The sequence below is a fragment of the Lates calcarifer genome, linkage group LG6 (genome assembly GCF_001640805.2).
Source record: "Lates calcarifer isolate ASB-BC8 linkage group LG6, TLL_Latcal_v3, whole genome shotgun sequence".
NCBI classification, from domain to species: Eukaryota; Metazoa; Chordata; class Actinopteri; family Centropomidae; genus Lates; species Lates calcarifer.
In genome coordinates this window covers 6340899-6363001 of record NC_066838.1, presented here as the reverse complement: position 1 = coordinate 6363001, position 22103 = coordinate 6340899, and the positions used below count along the sequence as shown (strand labels likewise).

Sequence of the window (22103 nt, the reverse complement as noted above, 5' to 3'; positions counted from 1 at the left end):
AGGTGGGGAAATTTGTGCTAACCTTCAAAAATTATTTCACTGAGCTGAACTCATTCACTTCCAGTTCTTTGTTATTGGCATTTATGCTGATGTTCTTAATTGAGTCTACAGCATGTAAATTGTCTGTGTGCTGTTTTTTTTCCCCCTTACTGTCCATGAGCCTCCAGTTGAGCAGCGGGTCGTAGACGAAGGCCTCAAGCACAGCCATGACGCTGTCCCGGTGCTCCCTCAGCACCTCCATCACTGTGTGGCAGGTGATGCGGTAGTTACCATCCAATCCCGTCACCTGGCACACAATCAAGACACAACCTTTACTGAGGGAAACAAAGCTTTCACAGCATCATCTGTGGAAGAAAAGTCAATCAATTTGTTCGGAAAGAGCAGAATCCAATCCATTAGCTTGAGGTTTGGTGGAGGAGCTCCTGCATAAACTACGGAGTTTTATTTCTTAATGCTTTCATGCTTAATTCCTTTTCTTCTTTGCTCATTAAATAAATTCAAAAGTGAGTCATAACTTTGGATAAAGCGCTGCATACTTGTAAAAGATTAATTATTATTTTCACTAAAATAAAAAGACACAGGAGAAGCAGCTTAGATAGAATTCAGTTTAAGTCTGGCTGAGGAGTTTTTGTAGCTTTAATGTGGAAGAATTTAACACTTGGGTGACTCTGGAAAAATAAGAGCTTATTAAAAAGATTTTTCTGCTGCAGAATTTCTAACTACAGGCTGAAGCAGAACACCCTTGAAGCTGCTTTGAGCTCATCTATAAACACTAATAAACACACTTATAAGTGTTTATCACAGGGTAAGACTCTGCACAATTGCGAACCTCCATGGCGTTAGTCAACATCCTCGTCAGTCGGAATGGAATCTTTTCGGGGAACTTCTCTCTGGTCATGGCCACCTGTTGAGGGTTATGATGAAACTCAGTCTCAGATAAATAAAGAATTATCTGTGGATAATGTACTGTCAGAAAATATTCTCTCACCTCAAAACAGTCTCCAAAGTCAATGTGGAGGATTTTTCCGCTTAACCGGTCCAACATTCAAGTTGGATGGGTGCCTGACAAATGGAAAAAAAAAAAATCCTCAGTTATTAATGATACTTCCGACAATCTGTTCAAAAATAAAAATAAAAAAACAAGACCTCAACCTTCTGGCTCAAATGCTCACCTGTCTCCCAGTCCCAAGATGTAGCCCACCATTGACATCACAGCCAGGGAGCGTGTGTAATTGGTCCTCCTGTCAAACCACACCTGGAGGAGAAATCAACATCTGGATTATTAGAGTACTTCCATTTCACAACATTAGAGCAGAACAGTGTGGAAAATAGCACAGAAATCTCTGGCAGGCTGCTTGAAACATCTTTCCAGACACTTGAACATGTAGAACATTAGGTACACAAGGTAATAATGTTCCTAAAAATGGATTCAATTTGAAGGTCTGTTTGTAAAGTCCTGCTAAGTCAGTGGTTTGAAAGTAGGACACAGACACAGAAAACTGATTCTTTAGGGGTTACAATACTTTTATTTCACTACCACTGTACTTCCCTCAATTATTAGAAATGTGAGAGACTGGATAGACTTAACTTTTTCCAAAAAAAAAAAATCCTGTCAGAACATCAGTGAGCCAGCCTCTTGAAAAATATCAATTAACAGATCTGTATGTAATCTTTTCTATAACTGAGCACTCTTGACATTTTCCCTCAGGACTGCTGAAAAGTGAGGACGGAAGCTGAAAAGATCAAGTATCCTCACTTATCCTCCCCTGAGCTAACAGAGTTGAGAGGTAGAGTATCTCACCTCAGAGCTGGGGCTCTTGAGCCACAAAAGCTTGGCCAGGTCGTCTCCAGCTGTGTTGTTGACGGCATGCTCAAACACCTCCACCTTCTCCATCAGTGTCAGGTGGTCATAGTCTGGGGCCATCTGAAACACACAGTTACATTCAAGGCTCTTTAAACTCTTTCAACCTCAGTTAAGGCAGAATGATAACAAATTTTTTATTGCAAAAACAAAAGTAAAAACTAGTAAACTAAAACTAGGAGTTAATGGTGCCCAGCATCTGAAAAGCCACTTGATACCACTGACAAACAGCAGCATTTTAAGACTCCTAGAAGTGAATTTACGACAGTGATTCTTCTTTTCAACCTGGGTCTTCACCACCATGATGATGACTGATGGTGTGAAAATGTCATCACTTACTTCACAGCAGAGACTGATGTAATCTCTGTTACCAGGAGCGCTGCTGTGCAATAGACACCCAGAGGGCAAAAATCATTTTTGAAAGATGATTAAGGGTTTTTTTCCCAACATTGTTGGTACACGTCTGTGTTTATTTTGGTGGCTGCTGAATTTCTGCTATATTTCCCATTTAATTAATATAACTACCACTTGGAGGTTGTGTTAATGCTGAAATATAAGCATCTTTCAGGTCATGGAAAATTAGAAACTGGATGTAAGCAGGTCCCATTATAGTGAGCCTGATACTTGTTTTGAAAGAAAATGCTTTAATTGTGGTTTGAGTTCAAAGACTGGGTTTGGCCTACAGCTGTGAATTAGATTGCAGAGCTCCCTGCAAACATGTAGTTTTGGATTTAGAAAGAACTACCTTGACACATGCGCTAAAAGACGACAATCTGTCACTGTCTCACTCTCCCATCTTCCTCATCCTTTATCTAAAACTGATTAATGGCCTGACTGAGTGACTAGTCAACTAAATATCTTGCCATTTTGGAAGCTTAAACTGAATGTAACACCTCATTAATAACACGAACATCATTAGCAAATGGAAAAATAGAACATGTTCTCATTCATAAAATGTGTACAAACGCAAATTTGCATCAAATGTTTATCTGCACCAAGCTTGTGTTAAAGAAGTCCCCATCTCCATGTGGACTCAAAGTCTGACAATCTTATTATCCTGTTGACCAGTGAATCATATCCTGACTGGACTTCAGTCAAACCACCGTCTGGAAGCTTTTTGCACAGTGAATGTCATGGTCTTAACCTGCTCTGTGGCCTCTGCTGCCATATGTCATCTGAGGTGCTTTCACTTCCTGTAGTGACATTTCAATGAGGAGGATTATGTATGTACTGTGTGTGTTCTTCTTTGCCTAACTGGGCAGGAATGAGGCTGATGCAGGAATATGAAATTAATTCCTGACAATTAAGGACCCTTCATTAAAGACTGATTGATATTCATCAATATAATCACTGAAAACAGATGCTTCCTCGGCTTTGATGAATATATTCAGTGGATGTTTTTATATGAAAATTACAAATTCACAAATATTTCATGAATGAGACCAACTGTTAGCACAAAATAATAAATGACATGTTAGCACATAAGTTCTTTTACGCAAAAATGTATTTAATTAGATAGCATGATTAAAATCCACCCTGGGAATCTGACTGTTTCTGATGTCTTAATGATACTCAATGAGCTAACTGATTGAAACAGAGAAAACTGTGCTCTAACAATGTAAACAAACAATATACATTGCAGAAAAAACATACTCTGATTGTTTTCAGTTATTAAAATTAAAGGAATAAAAAACCTCATGAGTCTCACCCTTAGCATGATGCGATGTTCAATGTTTAGCAAAATCTTTTTCTTCTCTCTGTAGTCTCTGATGAGGGCATGCAGGGTATCACAGTGGGGTACCCAGCCAATCAGGCCTGAGTTGGTGGACAGGGGGATCACTGCGTAGCGCTGGATGCTGTCGAATGCAACACACAGCCCAGACAACCAGAAACAATTCATGTCATGTTTCAATAATTTAGTTTTACAACTTCATGTCCACAGTGGTGAGAATGTGGAAGTGTATCTGCTTAAGGTGTGTGAAATGTGCTGCACCTCAGAGTCTGTGTGTGTGTGTGTGTGTGTGTGTGTGTGTGTGTGTGTGTGTGTGTGTGTGTGTGTGTGTGTGAACATGACAGTGGGTCTACCTGAGGTTCTTGCGCAAGGACGCAGGGTCGTTGGCCAGCAGTGTGTTGACTAAACCAAACAGCTGCATGACTCTCTCATCCTGCCTCAGGTCCTCATGACCCTTCAACAGGAACATGAACTCGTGGCCGTTACTGCCTGCAGAGGGCACCACAAACACAACACTGATACACTACTCAAGAAGGGTTAAGGCATTATGTAAGCATCATTATAAGGCTGGACTTGGAAGTACTGGCAGTTTTCTCCAGGGTGCTCCCCTGCTGCTCTGCAGCTGCATCTCCATTACCTTTTCCAGAAGCAATGTCTACAAAGTTTGAGCTGACAACAAATGATTTCATATGAACCACATCATTCATAACGTAGCCTTTGACTCTGTAATGCGCTCAAAAACAGCAGATATGAGGAGCTGAGGTTAAATAATTGTTATGAAAATGAACCCCACATTCCGTAAGTGTGAAGTTCATATTGAGTTCTATCTGATGATTGTGACCAAGACATTTTCTTTACCAGCTCATGGTGGATTGAAGCAAAGTGGAAAATATGATGAACTGGGACATCAACTCAGTCCTCTTAAGCTCAAATCAAGTTTTCAGCATGACAGAGAAGAAAATGTATTTCACTTATCTAATGTACAGATGATGTCACTTATCTTCCACTGTCCTCGATATTCTCAACAGACCACATTACAATTACTTCACTGACACTGTGATTGACATAATATGTTTAATAGAGTTAACTGATACTTCCAGTGGAACGAGTAAAATAAAGTACCTGTTCTATTCCCAGTCTGCTTCTAATGACAACCCTAGTAAACAATGAATTGAGTGTCGCTGAGGGGACAGAGCACTGACAGTAAATCTAAGTGGCCTGTAGTGGGTGACAGGTCTTAATTCTGAAGTCTTGCTCCAGAGGTTAGCTGATGTATTGGCCATCATCTTTTACGGAGTATGTTGTGTAACACTTATGGGATACATCAGAACAGGGTATCGCAGTGTCCACTGGAAAAGTGTGAAGCACAGTGAACCATTTGTGATTGATAATCTGAGGATTCAGCTTCAAGACAGGGGGACTTTATAGTGCTGAGCCATTTCTGCAGCACATCAGTGCTGTATATCATATCATATACAGCATGAGGATAATGTTTCTGTATTTGAATTAATGCCAACAGTGTTGTGAGGATTCCTGGCAAATCAATCTGTGCCTGCATGCATTATTTCTCCTTGGGCAGAAAATGAAACAACAACTTTTTTTGGCACAAAGCTGCCACTGAGCCTTGTTTTTCTGTGGAGGTTGGGTTTCATTTTGGTGTTAAGTTCATAATTGGTTTGATTTCACCTCAGTCGGTACAGAGGATTTTTACTCTAGTGTATTATCCACTCAGAACTTTGCCATGACTGATGAATTCAAAATAAATTGTGGCCTTGGAGCTGTTTGTTGTGTGGGTAAAGATTTTATTAATATCGAATTTTCTCTAATGTGATGGCCCACGCCTGCTGAAAGCATATGACTAGAAATATTCTTTAATCTATTTTTCTAATGTAATGGATTCAGAGCCAAGGCCTGTGCAATTTTCTCCTAATCTTACCCATGATGGTGAGTTTGCGTGGGCGCTGTTTGGAGGTGATGACCTGCAGGGAGGGGGCGATGGACTGGATGCGGATGATAGGCTGGTTGGGGTCATAAGTGCCAGGTACAGCCAGCTCCAGGTCCCGGCACATCAGCAGCTTTGGAGACACATATTGTAGCTCCAGGGAGGTCAGCTGTGTGGAAAGTTGATGAGGTGGGGATGTAGCACAGGAAGAGACAATTAGTTCTTAGTCTGCTGTGTAAAAAAAAAAAAACTCCACTGACTAAACAGCTCCTGCCAACAGTGCCTACAGCAATATGCAGAGTGTAACAGACACTGGCTTGTTTTCAAGTTAAGGTCTTATCTAGGAAGAGTTGTTAATACACAACCTTTGATAAACTACTCTGGAACATTTCACTTTCTATGTGTGCATCAATAAAAACATTCTCTGTTTGCCTGCAGTCAAAGATCAGTGATTCAACCCTCTTCAAATCTGACTAAAGGCTTTTCCAGTTAAATTCTGAATGCTGATGTATGGTTACTTCATCGCAGCCTCAACCTGCTCTGGATTGGCTGTTTGGATGCTTCCTGGAGAGGGTTTATTTCTATGTTAATGCCCTGTGGGGGAATATTTGCACCACTCCCAGCATGTTATTATGTTGCTGTCTATTTCATGCTGCTTACTGTAATGTCGCAGCAGGGAGCGTCCCCGAGAGCAGGACTGTGCCACAATGTCAAATCACATTGCCGTCTCCATTTGCTGTGTGAAGTGAGTGCTCCTGACAGAACTGTTTTTAGTGTCATTCTTCAACAACGTGATGATAGCTGTGAGGAATGACATCTATCAGTCCAATTTCATCTTCACTCCAGGAGCAACAAAACCTAGTGTTAGCAAAGTTGCACCACGATGCTGTGTCAAACTGACTTTGGGAAGAGCCCATGCATATCTGCATCACTCACCTTAGACTGGCTCATTATGACTGAAATAGCATATCAAGTCTCTGGGATGTGGTGTTTACATGTGCAACATAAGGGCAATATCAATGTGCATGGTTTGGTGTATAAAAAGGGAGGCCAGTTATCGAAGGATATAGCATCTGACAATAAACTGAAATCTTTAATGGAGGAAAAAGTAGTTTCATTATTAAGAAAACTGCACTTCTGTGTTATGTCTGTTTGTTATGTCTGCTTTGGGAGATGTTGAGGGTTGTGCAGAATAAAAAAAACAAAAATTCTTCATCACAACAGTCAGTTTCACAGTGTGAAAGATACAACTTGTGCATGTTAACAGCCAGGCCAAAAAACAAAAGTAGCAGCCTTTACCAGAGACAAAATTAACTGAAACAATATCCTGGCTTTTGTGGTTTTGGTCTGATATTATTTAAGTTTCTCTCACAAATGTGATTTTAAAAGGAGAAGTGCTGTCACATGATGTTCTACCAGTCCGCTTTGACTTCCATCATCCCTCTGTCACATCTCATCCTGCTTTCTTTCCACACTACTTTTGGCATCTTGTTCAATGACTTCATTCAGACAGTGATGAATGAAAGAAGTCCCCTGTTTCTCTATCATTATCTTCCAATCACTGCTGAATCTCACTCCCTCTTTATACCACTGTACAAGAGACAATATGTCAGATTTACCTGTCATGAGATCAAAGAACAAGTCAGGACATGAAAGGCAAAATATATCTCATCACATCTGATGAGAGATTGGAATGGACACAGGCATGCTGAACTGGGGTGATGTCAGCTCTAATTTCCCCAGGGGCCATAAAAGATGTGCTGCTTTAGCCGACTCTGTTCAACCACATTTCTCTGATTTACATTAGTTTGTGTGGTTGAAGTTCACTGGTGCAGGTTGATGTCTGTTCCTTTCCTTTGGTGAAAATTATTCTAGTACTTTCCTGAACTTACAAAAATAATGTATTTATTTTGCATCCATATGGGTGTCCACCTGAAGTAGACTGTAGTGGTTATTACAAAAGTTAATTCAGTGCAGTGACTTAGCAGTGTCACTCACCTGTGGCAGCTGTTTGGAGATGCGTCTGAACACATGGTAGTAGAGGTCCCAGGCCTGGGTCAGGTCTTTGACATTTCCAGAGCGCATGTACTTCCTGCACCAGTCCTGAGCCTCCATTAAGTCCCTGCCGTAAGCCTGTAGCACAAAGTAAGACAAACACACTCAGTCCCTGTACAATGACTCATTCAATCAAATGAATGTTGTTTGCCAAAGCACGACTATAAAACTGAATGTCAAGGCATTAAACATCACTGTTCCAACTTGATTAAACTGGGATTTCAGTTAAGTATTTTGTTTTTGACAGTGCACATCTGCAAAAGCAGCCTGAATGGAAACATCTGATACCGCCTGAACAGAGAGATAGGGTCACTAATACGACTTGTGGCTATAAGGGAAATTGTCCAGTAAATTCAGGAACAGATTTAGGGACTAAATATCCCTTAGGTGTATCTGTGTTTGAGTTTCCACTGAATGTCAATAACGACAAAAACACATTAAAAAGTCACAACTTAACATCTGGCATAATCTTTGCATCTAATCTTTGTGCCGTTGTGCTAAATGAAACCAAATTCTTAACTCAACCTCAACCTGAGATGACACGCACCTGGTTGAAGGAGGTCTCTTTAAGCGTCTGTGGTCCCCTCTCCATCATGGCATGTAGAGGCTCGAGCACAGCAAACATGCCCTTTACGTTGCGCTCACCAAAGTACAGACGTGAAGCCTCTTCAAGGCCCTCGTGCCACATCTCATGCCATAAGATGGCCACTCGGATAAGCTCCTCACTCACCTGGATGAAGAAACACACATATGAAAAGGTCACATTGTCCTTTGCTTCTGACTAATCTAACTAAGCTCAAATACCTGCTCTGCAACAGTGGTAAGACTTAATTCTTCTCATTAAAATTTTTACATGTACAGTATACAGCAGTGACATGAGTAGTTCAGATTTTCTGATTCTAATTAATGCACATTTCCAATGACTAAATTTGAGTTTGAGACAAGGAGAAGGAACTCTGGCTCTAAGTTGATCATTCACGTCAGGACTGGTAAAAAATAATGCAGCTTAATTGATCCACAGTTACTGTATATGGAAAATGCTCAACAAAGTTATTCTTGTGGGACATTACAAGCAGAAGCTCTCATTTTATGATCAAGAAAAAATCTGTATCACGTTTCTAAGAAAAGGATGAAGATGATTTTATTCACTAAGGGTTAAGGGTTAATATAAAGGATTCAGTCTCTCTACCATCATGGCCTGCTGAACCAAGGTGTTACAGTGTTCACACATGTTCTTCAGGATCTTGTTAGCAGCATTGTGGCGCGCTGTAGTGGTGGACTTGGAGGCCACAGTCAGTGGGTAGATCAAAGCCTGGAGGTGAACAGAGAGGAATGAAGCAGTTAATCACTATTCACTGATGGTACTAATGAGCTACTAGTTATCATGAAAAAATGTGATCTTTGCTCTGTTTTATATTGTGAAATAACATTAGCAGCAGTGTGAGCAGCTTTACCTGGGGATGATACCGTCCAATGTCCGTTAGCAGCTGATGGATGAGGCGCCCCACCAGGGCTCGAGGGGTGTCGATTCGAGCTATAAGCTGAGGGATCACCTAGAGAAGCAGAGAGAAAATGGAAAAAATCTCAGTAACCTGGGGTACATGTAAAATATAGAACATAGCAGTAAGCAGTCAAATCAGCAGGAAATGACAAATCTAAATTTATGGTGAACATTAAGGCGACACCAGCATTACCCTTTTACCCAAACATTCTCACCTCCAAAGGAATTAACTGACCACACTTCTTCATCTCTAAGCTAACTCCACTGTATATACATGTATACAGTATGTCTGAATGTATTACCTGTAGCCAGGTGTCAATTTGAATGGTCTTGATGCCCTCAACCAGGGCTTCATTCACTTCAGGCCAATGACCATAGTCAAACCAAAGAGTCAGAACCCTGAAAAGTTAACAAACAAACAAAACAGACAGACAGACAGAAATGAAATCTGTTTTTGCCTGTTAGCCTATTAGAGATAATGAAATGAAAGTGCAATCACAATCAACCACTAGAGGTCCCCCAGTCCCAACATACCACATCTGTGCTGTTTGTCTGCTGGGACCACTTGTCCTGCCTGTCTGCCAGTCATTAAACTCACCTGAGTGTGTCCTGCAGGTTGTTGCCTCTGGACAGGGAAATGGAGCGGAAGAAACCTTGAACAGCAGGAACTGTGTACAAGAGCAACGTCTTTGAGAGGTCCTGTGGAGAGACACAACAGATGCCTTTTTAAGCATAACAAAGAGAAAAAACACTATACTGGAAAAAATATTGTACTGTAGGTGGTGATGGCAAGGTCTGGACAGTCACTATAATTACTGGGGCGAGCAATGATTAAGCAAAACTGATATGAAGAATCAAAAGATTTGTGTACAAGCAGAGGAGCGCTGCTGTAACAGTATCTTGCCAGGAATAAGTACATGCTCCACTTGTCTCCAGAAATGTGTTTTGAATTTGTGGTGTTTTTTAACTGAACAACATGCAGAGATTTTGTCAGATCTTTAAAATTATGCTTCCTGATGAAATATTTGCATATTGAGTTCTGTAGTATAATATACAAGCTCACACACTAGCTCCCTATATAAGGTATGTTGCTTGAGTGGGCTGAAACACTGAATGGGCAATGATGCAGACAGTGTAGTTATGATGATCCTAACTAAAGTTGGACTGGGAGTGCTAGGAGAAGAGGACACTAATGTGGATGGGTGTGAAGAGGGTTTAATTCTCTGTGACTCTCACCTCATTGACCTTTTTCTGGCCCGGCGAGGGCACAGGGCTGTGATCAGTGCTGTCGACTTCACTGTCACTGTTGCTGGCTTCACTATTAGCGCTGGCGCCACTGGCGTGTCGCAGCTTCTTCTTCTCATCGCGTCCTTGGTTCTGGTGTTTGTAGTGGAGCACCGCCTCAAAATTCATCACCGCCCAGGCATGCCAGGCCTGCCGAAAGTACAAACTGGGTGAAACTGGATTTCTAATAGGTGGTAACTGGAAATGACTTCCATGTTTGTTCGTTATGTCATTTTCCAGTTTACTAAGGGACAGATATGTCCTAGGGGGCTGTAATTTTTCAGATCCAAACATATGAGTTTGATGTTTGCTGTGTTATGCAACCAGCTATTAAAGTCTAAAAGCTGAAGGGAGTTGGTGAGGATGGATGGGGAGAGGGGCATGTGGGTATAGTGACATCTTTGTAGCCTGCAGCACAGGCAAGGACAAGAGAAAACAGAGATACTCTCAGCTCTTCCACCACCTCATATACTTGATGCACCAGAGGAGGGACTGCAAGTGTTACAATCTAACGAAAAAAAACAAATGAACCATACACAGACAGAAAACAAAAACTAAACAAATGACCATGTTATGACATGTTTGGTTAAATGGCAATAAAACGGGGTCTGACATTTTCCTGGTGACTCATCAGTGTCAGGGCAACCTCCTGCTGACACAGCTGGGATTTTACTGTGGCCAGAGAGAAGTCAAAAGTGAAAGGTCAGGGGTGAGAGGGAGGAACTGACCTTATACCAGTTGCGGTCATGCTCAGTGGAATGGCTGTAATACTGCAAAACCTTGGGGATGGTGCTCTCGTTGATCCCCTGCAGACTGAGCTGCCACTCCCCCAGCTTCAGGAAACACCTACAGAGACACAAAGACTAATGTGGTCATTTCATTTATGATTATAACTCAAGTAACTGGTTTTCTTCCAATCAAAAAACTGGAAATACTAAAAACAAGTGGCATTTAACATGAAAAAAATCACAACTTTTTGAGACCATAAAAGTTACTGAAGTCATAGAGCACTGTTATTAATACAACATTGAATATATGACGACATTAGCAACAAGGAAACAAATGTTCTGCTGGGACAAGTCACAAAGACACATCATCATGAACTTATAACTGTGCTTATGTTGTCATTGCTTATAAAGAGCTGGTAGCGACATTAAGTACACCCAAGGGCAGTTTATTAAAAAAACAGTGAGATAATGATAGTAGACTTGAAAGTCATTCTAGCATTTATCACAAGTATCACCACTTAAGGCAGCAGTGCATTTGTCTGCTGAAAGGTTTTGGGACCATATCCGGAGATTTTCAATTATCCAAAGCACTTTTCTTTTTATTTAACCCAACATTGATCTCTGTGGCATCCCTAAGGGGGACTTAACTCTATCCATCACCTTCAGAAACACAGATGCATACAGGCAAATAGTCAAACTAGTTGTGTTTGGCAGAACTGAGATGCATAATTCACATACAACTGCACTGAACGGAGCAATTGGCAAGCACTGTATTGTCAACCCATCCATCAGCAGTCTGAATGCTGTTTGCAGAGCACCTCTAATAAATTGTCTTTCAGGATTACGTAATTTCTTCTGAGTGCTTTTCCATCTGAGCGTACAGTTTGTGTTCAGCGCATCTATGCCAAACTGTTTCCGTAAGCAGTTAGCAGGTTGAACTTTTAGGGAAGAAGCGGGAGGATGAAGAGGTGTTCAGGGACATTGGAACAACCTGTTTAGATAGACAAGTGACGCCAGGTTTACTGGACTTCAGTAAAGTAACAGTGAAATTAACTTAGATTCTTTGGAGAGAGTGGAGGCGTCCATGTGATTGTGTGGATGTGTGTGTCTGACTGAGCAATCCAGGTGTGCTCCATACCACACAGCCAACCTGTATTCACAAAAGTGTGTCAGCACGTCTGAAGAGAACCCATCCTGACTGACATTATACAGGTGTTTTCTCTAACTTGCATTCCTCAGACAGCTAGAGTCACTGTCTGGAAGATGCACAATTTTTTTAAAAAGCCCCCACTGCCTGTTGTCACGCTTGTGTGTTGTCATGTATGATTTACGAGATGGGAGGGTGTACATGACTGGTGTATGTATGCACAAGCCCAGATGAGACTACTGTATGATTTACTGCACATAGGATTATACCTGTCTGCTCCTATGATGCTCATTTTGCTTGTTGTGAGTTGTTTGACCACAATGCAGTACAGTCAAATTCCCTAAAAGTTAATCATTCCCCTTCCTGCGCTGGCAGGCTGCTGACATTCAATCCTAAAGGAAAGAGCTTCAGATATTCTCCTCAAATATTTTCAAGAGTCCATAAGAGCATGCAAACAACCTTTTTCAGACTTTGAAGTAAGTCCCAGCAATTTTTGGGAATACGAAACTTTCCATTTTCTAATTCCCTAAATCAGTGTCTGAAAACATATGATAATTATTTGAACATCAGGTTTTTCAAAAATCTAGTGTGCTGACATGTGTTTGAACAGACTCCATACTGCATCTTTTCCCACAGTGAGGTGAGGTAATGGTAGTGGAAAGGTGCCAAGGCTGCACCAGGACAGTCAGATGAAGATCATAACACCAACTGGGAGAGGAGATACACCTGGTGATAACCTGTAGGCATGCTGCCACATTTGGTTTGTGATAAGTAGCTGTGTGGGACAAACTGCCAAAAGAGATCACTTTATTGAGAAGTCTGAGGTGACAAATTCTAACAATCTGGCCAGCTTTGAAAAAGACCACAGGATGCCAATGTACTAGTAAAAGGTGTGATGCCAGATTGGGTCATGCTCATGGAAAAGAAGCAGAATGCACTGTACATGACCCCATGTGTTTACAACATAAGAGGCAGAAAATACGTGAGGTTAGTTTTTCCATGCTTCAGCACGATACTTTGTGTTTTCTCCATTGTGCAGAAGCGGGTGTTAGGAGGCCGGCACAATTTTTGAACACTACCAAAGCGTGACTGAGCACATAATGACACACTGGCATTACTTTTGGTGAATTTGATCGTGGACTAATTTTCCATCAAGAGTTTCAGATTGCCAAATGTGCGAATAACCAAGAAAGCAAGAAAGGAGTAAGCCTTATTTGTGCTCTCATCTGAGGAGAATTTTTTTTTTTTTTTTTTTTTTTTTAAACACTTATGTGATGAAACTCACTATATCTTACTATAGTATCTTAGTTCTTGTTCTGGTATGTGCTTATAAGGAACTTTGAGTAAGTTGATTGCCGGTTAGAGGTAATGGAAACAACATAATTGTACAAAACCACAGCATCTGAGCTTTAGCCCTTCCTATTTGCTCTTGAAAATTACCTACACTTCTTGAGAATCTTATAGCTTCCTTTCACATTCATTGTAATTTGCAGGGCCCCCTGTCCATCTGCAAAAAAGAACTATATAAAATGTAAATTTTATGACCTTCATTTCACTGGTGACATTTCAGTGTGATGTTAGCAGTAGAAAGCAGCATGTGCAATCTCATAAACCAATACAAGTATTAGGAGTGCAAGGTTCACGTTTCTCTATTAGTCATCTATATGCACTTCAATCATACATGCTGTTTCTGTACAAATCCTACATTTCTCATTAATCTTAATGACAACATAGCTTATAGATGTCACCTGGTTCTGTTAAAGTGTATGTAACCACTAGGATATGGAGGTTGTCCCATCAGTCACAGGGTCACCTGGATTAGGATGTATTACAAATATGAATTAAGAAAGCACTTAGTAGTAATGTAAAATGTAAAATGTCAAGATTTCAGAATTAAGATATCCCTCTGCACACTAGTCAACTGAACACAGTATTAAATTAGTTTTGGCATCATCATGTTCAGTTTTATGGAGCGAATGCTATTGGAAAAACCTCATCAGGTTCCTCAATACTGCTGTTCAAAAGACTAAATTGTCCAGTTGCTGAATCAAATCATTATCATATATTCTGGTCTTTCTCAAAATTAAGACCACTCTGGCAGAAAGTTCATGAAGTTTTACAAAAAAGTTTTCCAAGTTGATATTCCATTTAAATTGGAGAGCCTCTATCTGGAGTCCTGCCTTCAGTAAGTGTAACCTCTAATATCCAACACGTGTTAAAAATTCTAAGTGCTGCTGGCAAAATTAATTTTACCAGAACCTGGCAAGTCCAGGAAAACAACTGATGATTGGATTGACATTATTTATTTTATCTTTTGCAGTACATTTTCCATTGTACTGCAAAAGGACAAGTTTTTTAAAATATGGGAAAGTAGGATCTTATACATCACACATATGACACCTATATGTTCATCATTAGTAATTTCTTTGTCTTTTGTCTTTTTTATCATGAAGGTTAACCCAAACGTCCTGTTTACTAAGTTCTTCTATCATGGATTGTTTTTTCTATACCTGGATTTTTTTAAAGTTAGTTTTGTATTATAAAGTTTGTATTTTATGAGTCAAAGCTTCTGAGCCGTAATTCGATGATTAAGGCTTGTTTGTAAGTGCCTTGGTATACCCAATAAAAAGAGCAATAAGAATCATTTTGGCATCAGTGAGCATTTGATGGAGATCAGAACATGTATGCGATCAAAGCTAATTACTTCAGACTTTTACAGTTAAGATTAACCTTGATGTTTCCTTGTATTTTGCAAGTTGTTTTCATCTAATTCTAGTGAAAATCTTCAGGAATTATATCTGTATATTGGGCCTTGGGTCTGGAAGAGTATGATGCTTGATATTTGCCAGTATCCAACCATAATATGACTTGTCATGGAAGGAAAAGCACAGGTGTTGGTAATAACATTAACGATAGCTCCACTCCTTTTTATGACAGTGTGACAGAGCCAGCGTTCACAATACCCTGAAACTGAACCAGCTAAATGGAGGTCAGCCATCATTCATCTAACTGTTCACATCTGTGCTTTTCCTACTGTGACATGTCGAGATGTCTTCAGTGAAAGAGGCTCATTAGATGGTGAGCTGCTGTTACTGTGCTTCTAGAGAAGAGACAGACCTGGCCATCAGTTTGTGGACCTCCTGTTTGTGCTGCTGGTCCTCAGCTGCAATGGCATGTTGGGCTTGCTGCTGCATCCCTTGCACAAAGTGCTGCATGTGCTGAAAGGCATCGATCTGGAGAGGCACAAAACAAATAGCACAGGCAGGTAAAGACTTGATGTCAGTCAGAGAAACGTATCTGTCTGGGGTGCTTTGTACCTGAAATCACTCTGAATCAAATACAAGCATGTGACTTATGATGTTACTGCTTCTATAATGTCAACTGTCCAGACTAATGCAGGACAGCCCAACAACACTGGACATTGTTTTCTGTTCATATCAGTGTTACTAAACTCAATAGTGGCTCACCAGGGAAAACCTGCAGATCTGCCTGGCCACCTCTGTTGTTATGGTTAAACTGTTGTTGTGACTTCAACTTGTATCAAAGTATAGAACCACTGACATAGCCATGTCTGACCTAAATAAAGCAACTTCTACAAAATTCACAAGTATAATTTAAATTACATATGTGGAAATTACCTCGGAAAATGACAGAATTATGTGATTGAATCAGATCCTGTTCATTAAACTACTACACATCATTTAAGCAGATGAGCCACTATTGCATTGTTTTCACACAGAAACACTCCAGGCATGGCAAGTGTGATGAGTGGCAGACAGAGCTGACAGTCCCTACTGTTCCAAAGCACCGGAAACAGGAGATCGGTCCTTTCCAGCTGCATGTGTGTGTGTGTGTGTGTTTATATTCTGATTTCATCTGGTGAGCAGTGCAGCTGGCTCTGGCAACAGCAATGCTTACGTTCACACTTACCTAAGTCCCCTAATGAGACCTGCACTCTGGAGCCACAAGCATTATTCAACACCTGGTAATAAATGTGTGTGTTTATGTGTGTTTGGGGGTGTATATACTATATGTGAAAGTGTGTGTGTGTGTGTGTGTGTGTGTGTTGGTGGGTGGGGGGAATAGACAAATGGCGAGAGCAGAGTGGTTCTGTCCCAAGCTGCTCTGGTGACATGTAGTGTGAAACATACTGCATAATGTTAGGTCACCACTGCTGGTAGTAGGTGTGAGTCCCTGCGCTCAATGCTGGACCAGAAACCACAATTCTTTTCCTGACCAAATACATTTGATTGTAACTTACAAAGTGAGGCTTACTTCATCCACTGTTGCCATGGGTACAAAAGATTCTTATCAACATTAATTGTAAAAACAAATGTTACTAACCAACTCAGTATTGTGTAAGGGAAGAATCAAATCTTACACAATAGTGAGCTCCATGATTCAGCCTCTACAGGAATCACAATAATTAATGCAAATTCAACCAAACCCTGCAATACTTCTAAGTGTTTGCAATTTATGTCATATTAGACGAACTCTAGCAAATCTTAATAATCACAACACTGTCCAAAGTCAAATATTTTCAATTCAGATCCGCTGTGAGGGGATCAAATTAAATTAAATCTGACTTAAACCACAATGAACCAACTTCATTACGAATATGTTAACAATTTAGGATTTTTTCCCCACAAAGTCATCGTCTGGATCAGCTGAAATATCTCGCTCTTTAGCTGCTAAATGCTCCATTATGTTCACCGGCTATTTGCTAACTGTGTCTGTCTGTTGTTTTGTGCTGGGCAGGTAGTGCACAATGGGTTTTTAGAGCCTTTTCACTGCAAACAGCTGCCTGTTGCAACCGAAAATGACATTATAAGAGCAGCGAGACTGAACTGAAGACAAAAATATTATTGGTCTGACAGCTAAAACGTTAGCTGAAACTCACTATATAGCTCTGTAAAGCAGAGGGGAGCTGTAAGGTGATAATTTTCTGTAGGATCATCTCTATGAGCAAATCTTTTTACATGGTTTTCAGAGTCAAAGGAAAAACTGTGGATTTCAAACCTACAATGTACAAATTAAAAAAATATGCTTTATTTTTGTTGTAAGCATCTTTTTTCTCATTAGTATACTAAATTGTGTGTTATTTGTAGCTTCTGTCAGAGCTGCTTATGGTTTTCCAAATAGAATTCCTCTATTATTAAAATAATTATTATTTTATTACAGTTACCTGTGAGTTCTTTAACAATCACAGCTCTTTTTTCAACATCAGTCATTTTAAATTATCACCAAAAAACCACAGCAATCCTGGTGGAACTGATTAATTGAGCTTGACTAAACTGTCACTAGGCTGATATTATGTAGTCATCCTGTTAAGCATTTTACCACTTCAGTTCCTTTTAACAGATGTAGTTTGTTGGTGTCAATGTTTCTCAGGCTGTTTCCCTCCAAACATTAAATTAATTAGCTGTTTATGTCACTAATGTACCAGTAATTAAGCTCTCCCTTTCTGGCCTCTTTGAAAATCTTGATTGTTGCCTCATGTTGCACTAAAAACATGCATATAAAAGTGATATCCATCAGATGTTTTTACAGGCTGACAAAAATGTACAAAATATAAAACGGTTTCAATTTCAAACCATCAACAGTTTGTTTGCTCCTACCTTACGGGCACTCTTCCACATGTACTTCATATAAGCGTAGGTGACGTGTGGGTGGGCTGTGGGCAGCGGGTGATCAAGCTGCTTGGAGGGGTCGACACCCAGAAGGAGCACCAGGGTCTTATGGGCCAGTGCCTGAAGGGATGAAGCACGCAACAGAGGTTAAAGGGCAGGTGGATGGACAGAGGGTTTATAGTTTACAAATAACCTAGAAGGTGAGGACAACAGCTAACCCAAAGGAAAAAAAAAACAAACAAACAAACATTGACCTTCATACTGACAGAGCTTTTTAGCAAGTAAATAAAAACAACAAAAGCGTGTAAGTAAGTAGTTAAGATTATGTGAGTAAAGAAAACAAAACAAAGAGACAGAAAGAAAGAGAGGAGCAAGACGCTCAAACCTCACCACTCCACAGGGTACACCAAGTCTTAGTGGGGTCATTTTTTCCACCCCCTCGTAATCAAATTTCCTGCTATGTTCGACGTTGGCCAGTGACATCTCTTTTTTTCAGTTACATCATTGTTGGTGATTCTGACATCCTGTGTGCATGTGCGTGTGCTTAAACAGAGCAGGAGTGTGTAGATAGAAAAACTGGCTGATTGTCTGCTATCCCTTGCAATCAATTAGAATAACAGTGAGGTAAAAAAGGATGGAAAAATTGCACCACTTTGATTGAGAAGATATGCGGGTTCAGGTTTCTAAACAGTGTGATTGAGAGTGCTGTGCTACTTTCATCAGTGCCAACTTAAAACAGGTTGAAATGAAGTTTAATTTCATGGCTGGAATTCATGGTTGCACTTAACTCTATCAGAGCTCAACTTCCCTTTTCCGTTTGACAAGAATTATTTAATCAACTTTGATTTATCCATCCTGAATGTTATGGGATTATAATTAATCACAGTATGCATATGTCATATTATACTGCAGTGTTATCTTTTCAGTGGTTTGTTATAGTGTAGTAGTACATTTAAAGTATTTGAAATTTGTCTCTTCTCCCTTAAATGCTGCACAGTAACAGGTTTTTAGTTAATTTTAACACAATATATGAATCTGTTGAATTATTCTGATGGCAAAGTTTTTTTTGTAGAAACATGAGACAGTTCTGAAGGGCGAGAGCGGGATTTGACACCACCACTAGGTAGAATCAAGGTCTGAAATTTTACAATCCTAGCTGTAGGAGTTTTAAAACATAATCCGGGGTACTACATCTTTGGTCTTATTTTTGTGGGCCTTTCACTGAATGTACTGACCAGGCGTCCACTCTTGCCACAGAGGCTGGCGTACTTCAGCCAAGTCCTCATGTCCTCATGGGGGCTGATGACCAGTGATCGGACCATCAGGATCCTCTGCCAGTCTTCCACAATACGCTGACAACCCTGGAGGGAAACACACAAAAATAACAAGGGACAGATGGGTTAAATGCCTCACTCGTTTGTTACTCCCTTCAAAGAGAAGCACCTACTCGTTAAACTCAAGAGAAAGAGCACACGTGGTACAAGGGTAAAATTGAAATCCTTGGGGGTACTATTACAGCAAGTGGTCCCAGTATTTCACATGCCCAGGAGCACAGGTTCACGTGTGAGGAAGAACAAAAACACACACAGAGACACACTTGCAGGCCTTTTTAAAAAAACATTTGTAAAGACCATTAGCTGACTTTCCTCTCTTAAAACTCAACCTCATGATCATGACATAACACAGAAGCAGGCAGCACAAACACGACATTGGAGCAATCCAACTATGATATTCAGATTTTTTTTAAAAAGCATGTGCTATATAATCTTCCTATGATTTGAATTTAAGACGTGCATACAGGGGGTAGACAAAATAATACAACGATTTCATGGAAAAAGAAACTGATGTAACTTGATTATAATTGCACTGCTACAAGGAAAGGATGTTGCATGGCAACTAGTAACAACAAATGAGGTCTTTTTTTAAAGCAACACAACAAAACATCAACCAGCTTTAAGGATAATTCAACCCATCTTTGTGTCTGAAATGAGGATTTAGTTATTTCATATTCCCTTTTCTACCCCCTGTAACTTTTCCTTAGATGGCAAAAGTATGTTGGGGCAGCCTTTTAGTAAGCTGTTGGAAGCTGAAGCTGGAATTAAATACTACAGTTTCTGAAGTGGGCTTAACATGATGGGATAGGGGGCTGAATGCAGGTTGAATCCAGCAGTATTTGTGCTCAGTGATTACAGTCACTAAGACAGTTTAGTCTGGGTTTAACCACAAGAAATTACCAACATCTTTGTGCCGAGAAGTTATGAGAAATGGCAAATTATCCAGTTCATTGAGCATCATTGGGGGCATCGTGGCAGACAGGCGGTCTAAGACGCATACCATGTACACTTCTTTAACAAAGGAAGACAAACTGGTTGGTCAGAAAGAAAATTACCCACAATTTTAGAAGAACTAGACAGTAGCTTCACATGATTTAAGACCAGCATAGCATCCAGCATCCAGACTTAAACCCTGTAGAGCTGGTTTGTAAATTGTTTATTTGTACCATGCATTAGTGTTAAAAACACTGAGATAATAAACTACATAAATTTTAGTGGAAAAACAGAGGTTTTAAAACTTTTGACCAGTGGTGTATTCAAAATTGTAACACTTTAATAAGTTTTGAAATATCAATGTCACATTATTTCCACAATTTTAAAGGAGGATGAACTGCTAACTGTCAGTAATAGTAGTACTAATAGAGCTATCAATAAATAGCAAGCTTGGACCAATACACTCTAAATTAGCCAAAAGCAATTTGTCTATTTTACTGTTACAAGGGGCTGGAAAATGGGTTAATTGATGTCCATTAAAAGCTAAACTGTTTTATAATGTGTGTGCAGATGAGAATAGGAAAAACTGGTGAAGAAAGAGGAGGAGTAGGATATAGGGACACCAAAAAGAGCAGGGAAGACTCCAATGATTGCATGAACTTATTCTGATTTACACACAAACGATGGGGTATAGTGTTTTCATATACTCTTTGTCACACCTCTACTCCTGATGAGGAAGAGACTGATAGAGAAGGAATGAAAGAGTAAAGGAGGTCAGCCTCCTGTTTGCTCAGGAGGACCCCTCTTGATCCCAAATACCCCCTCAAACCAACCTCCATCTTTTTACGAATGGAAAAAGTGAAGATGATCAAGAGTATCTTCTTCTATTTTACTGCACAGGGATTTGGATTTGTATGTGTGTGTGTGTGTGTGTGTGTGTGTGTGTGTGTGTGTGTGTGTGTGTGTGTGTTTGTGTGTGTTTGTGTGTGTTTGTGTGTTTGTGTGTTTGTGTGTGTTTGTGTGTAATGCTTTCCATTCAACAGTCAAGCTAATTTTGTAAAAACCTTTGAAATGTCACAAGGGAATTAGTTAGAGATAGGTGCATTTTGTATATTGTACATTTTGTCTTTGACAAGGTTTTGTTGCTGACGAATACCAAGTCTTCTCATTTAAGTCCCCCCCCCCAAAAAAAACAACAAAAAACTATGTACTTCTCAAATTTTTGCACAATTTATGCACAGTCTCTGTCATAATCCCCATTTTGTTTTCTGCTCCTATTTTTCTGTCAATACAGTCCAGCTCGTACAGTCATCTTCCTTTTTTGTGCAGTCAGAGAGAATGCTGTCTTTATGTTGGATTATTTAATCTCATTCACTGTGAAATTTTGCAGTGGAAGAAAAGACTACAGTAAGAATACTAGCATTAGCACTAAGTGCTGTATTTGACAGCCTTTAAGATGCCAAACTTGATTTTGTTTTTTGGTGAAGAGAATATTCTAAAATGTCAGTAACGTGAGCAGGAGATGAGGAATGCCGACAGGGACTGACAATGAGTAGAATTATCCATGCTGTATTAAACTCAGTTAAATACAGCATGCATAATTGCTGAGAGTCAGGAATGGTACATAACAGATCAAAAGTTATCAGTTTATCTGCTTGACTTTAATTCTTCCCTCAAAGCGCATACAGAGGGCTGAGGCCTTTCAAATAATCACATTTTGATTCAACATGGAAAAGATGAACTTGAACAGTATTATCTTAGATCAGATGGCATTTGTCTCAAATTCCAAAGCCTTGGCGGGCAGCAAATATTTCCAGACCACTTGTGGATTTGTGGTTCTTCCACACGTCTTCCTGTCTCATTTAACAGCATGTGCAATGCTGTAATTGACAATTAATAATGATAATAATAGTAATCACAATCAGTCTTGGGAGGCAGAAAGAGTCTGGATGTGGT

At 40.0% G+C, this 22103-nt stretch overlaps 1 protein-coding gene across 1 annotated transcript in view; it reads right to left on the bottom strand.

The window, feature by feature from the left end:
• mtor (mechanistic target of rapamycin kinase) overlaps positions 1-22103 on the bottom strand; it is an 82108-nt gene that overhangs the window by 2158 nt on the left and 57847 nt on the right. The window contains 20 exon segments of the mRNA XM_018675222.2: positions 151-286; positions 830-904; positions 989-1045; positions 1047-1062; positions 1173-1255; positions 1802-1924; positions 3570-3717; positions 3947-4082; positions 5530-5704; positions 7534-7668; positions 8138-8320; positions 8780-8902; positions 9045-9143; positions 9394-9490; positions 9690-9790; positions 10328-10525; positions 11104-11221; positions 15368-15483; positions 17869-18000; positions 19116-19241. Coding sequence (XP_018530738.1) covers positions 151-286; positions 830-904; positions 989-1045; positions 1047-1062; positions 1173-1255; positions 1802-1924; positions 3570-3717; positions 3947-4082; positions 5530-5704; positions 7534-7668; positions 8138-8320; positions 8780-8902; positions 9045-9143; positions 9394-9490; positions 9690-9790; positions 10328-10525; positions 11104-11221; positions 15368-15483; positions 17869-18000; positions 19116-19241 — 2377 coding nt within the window.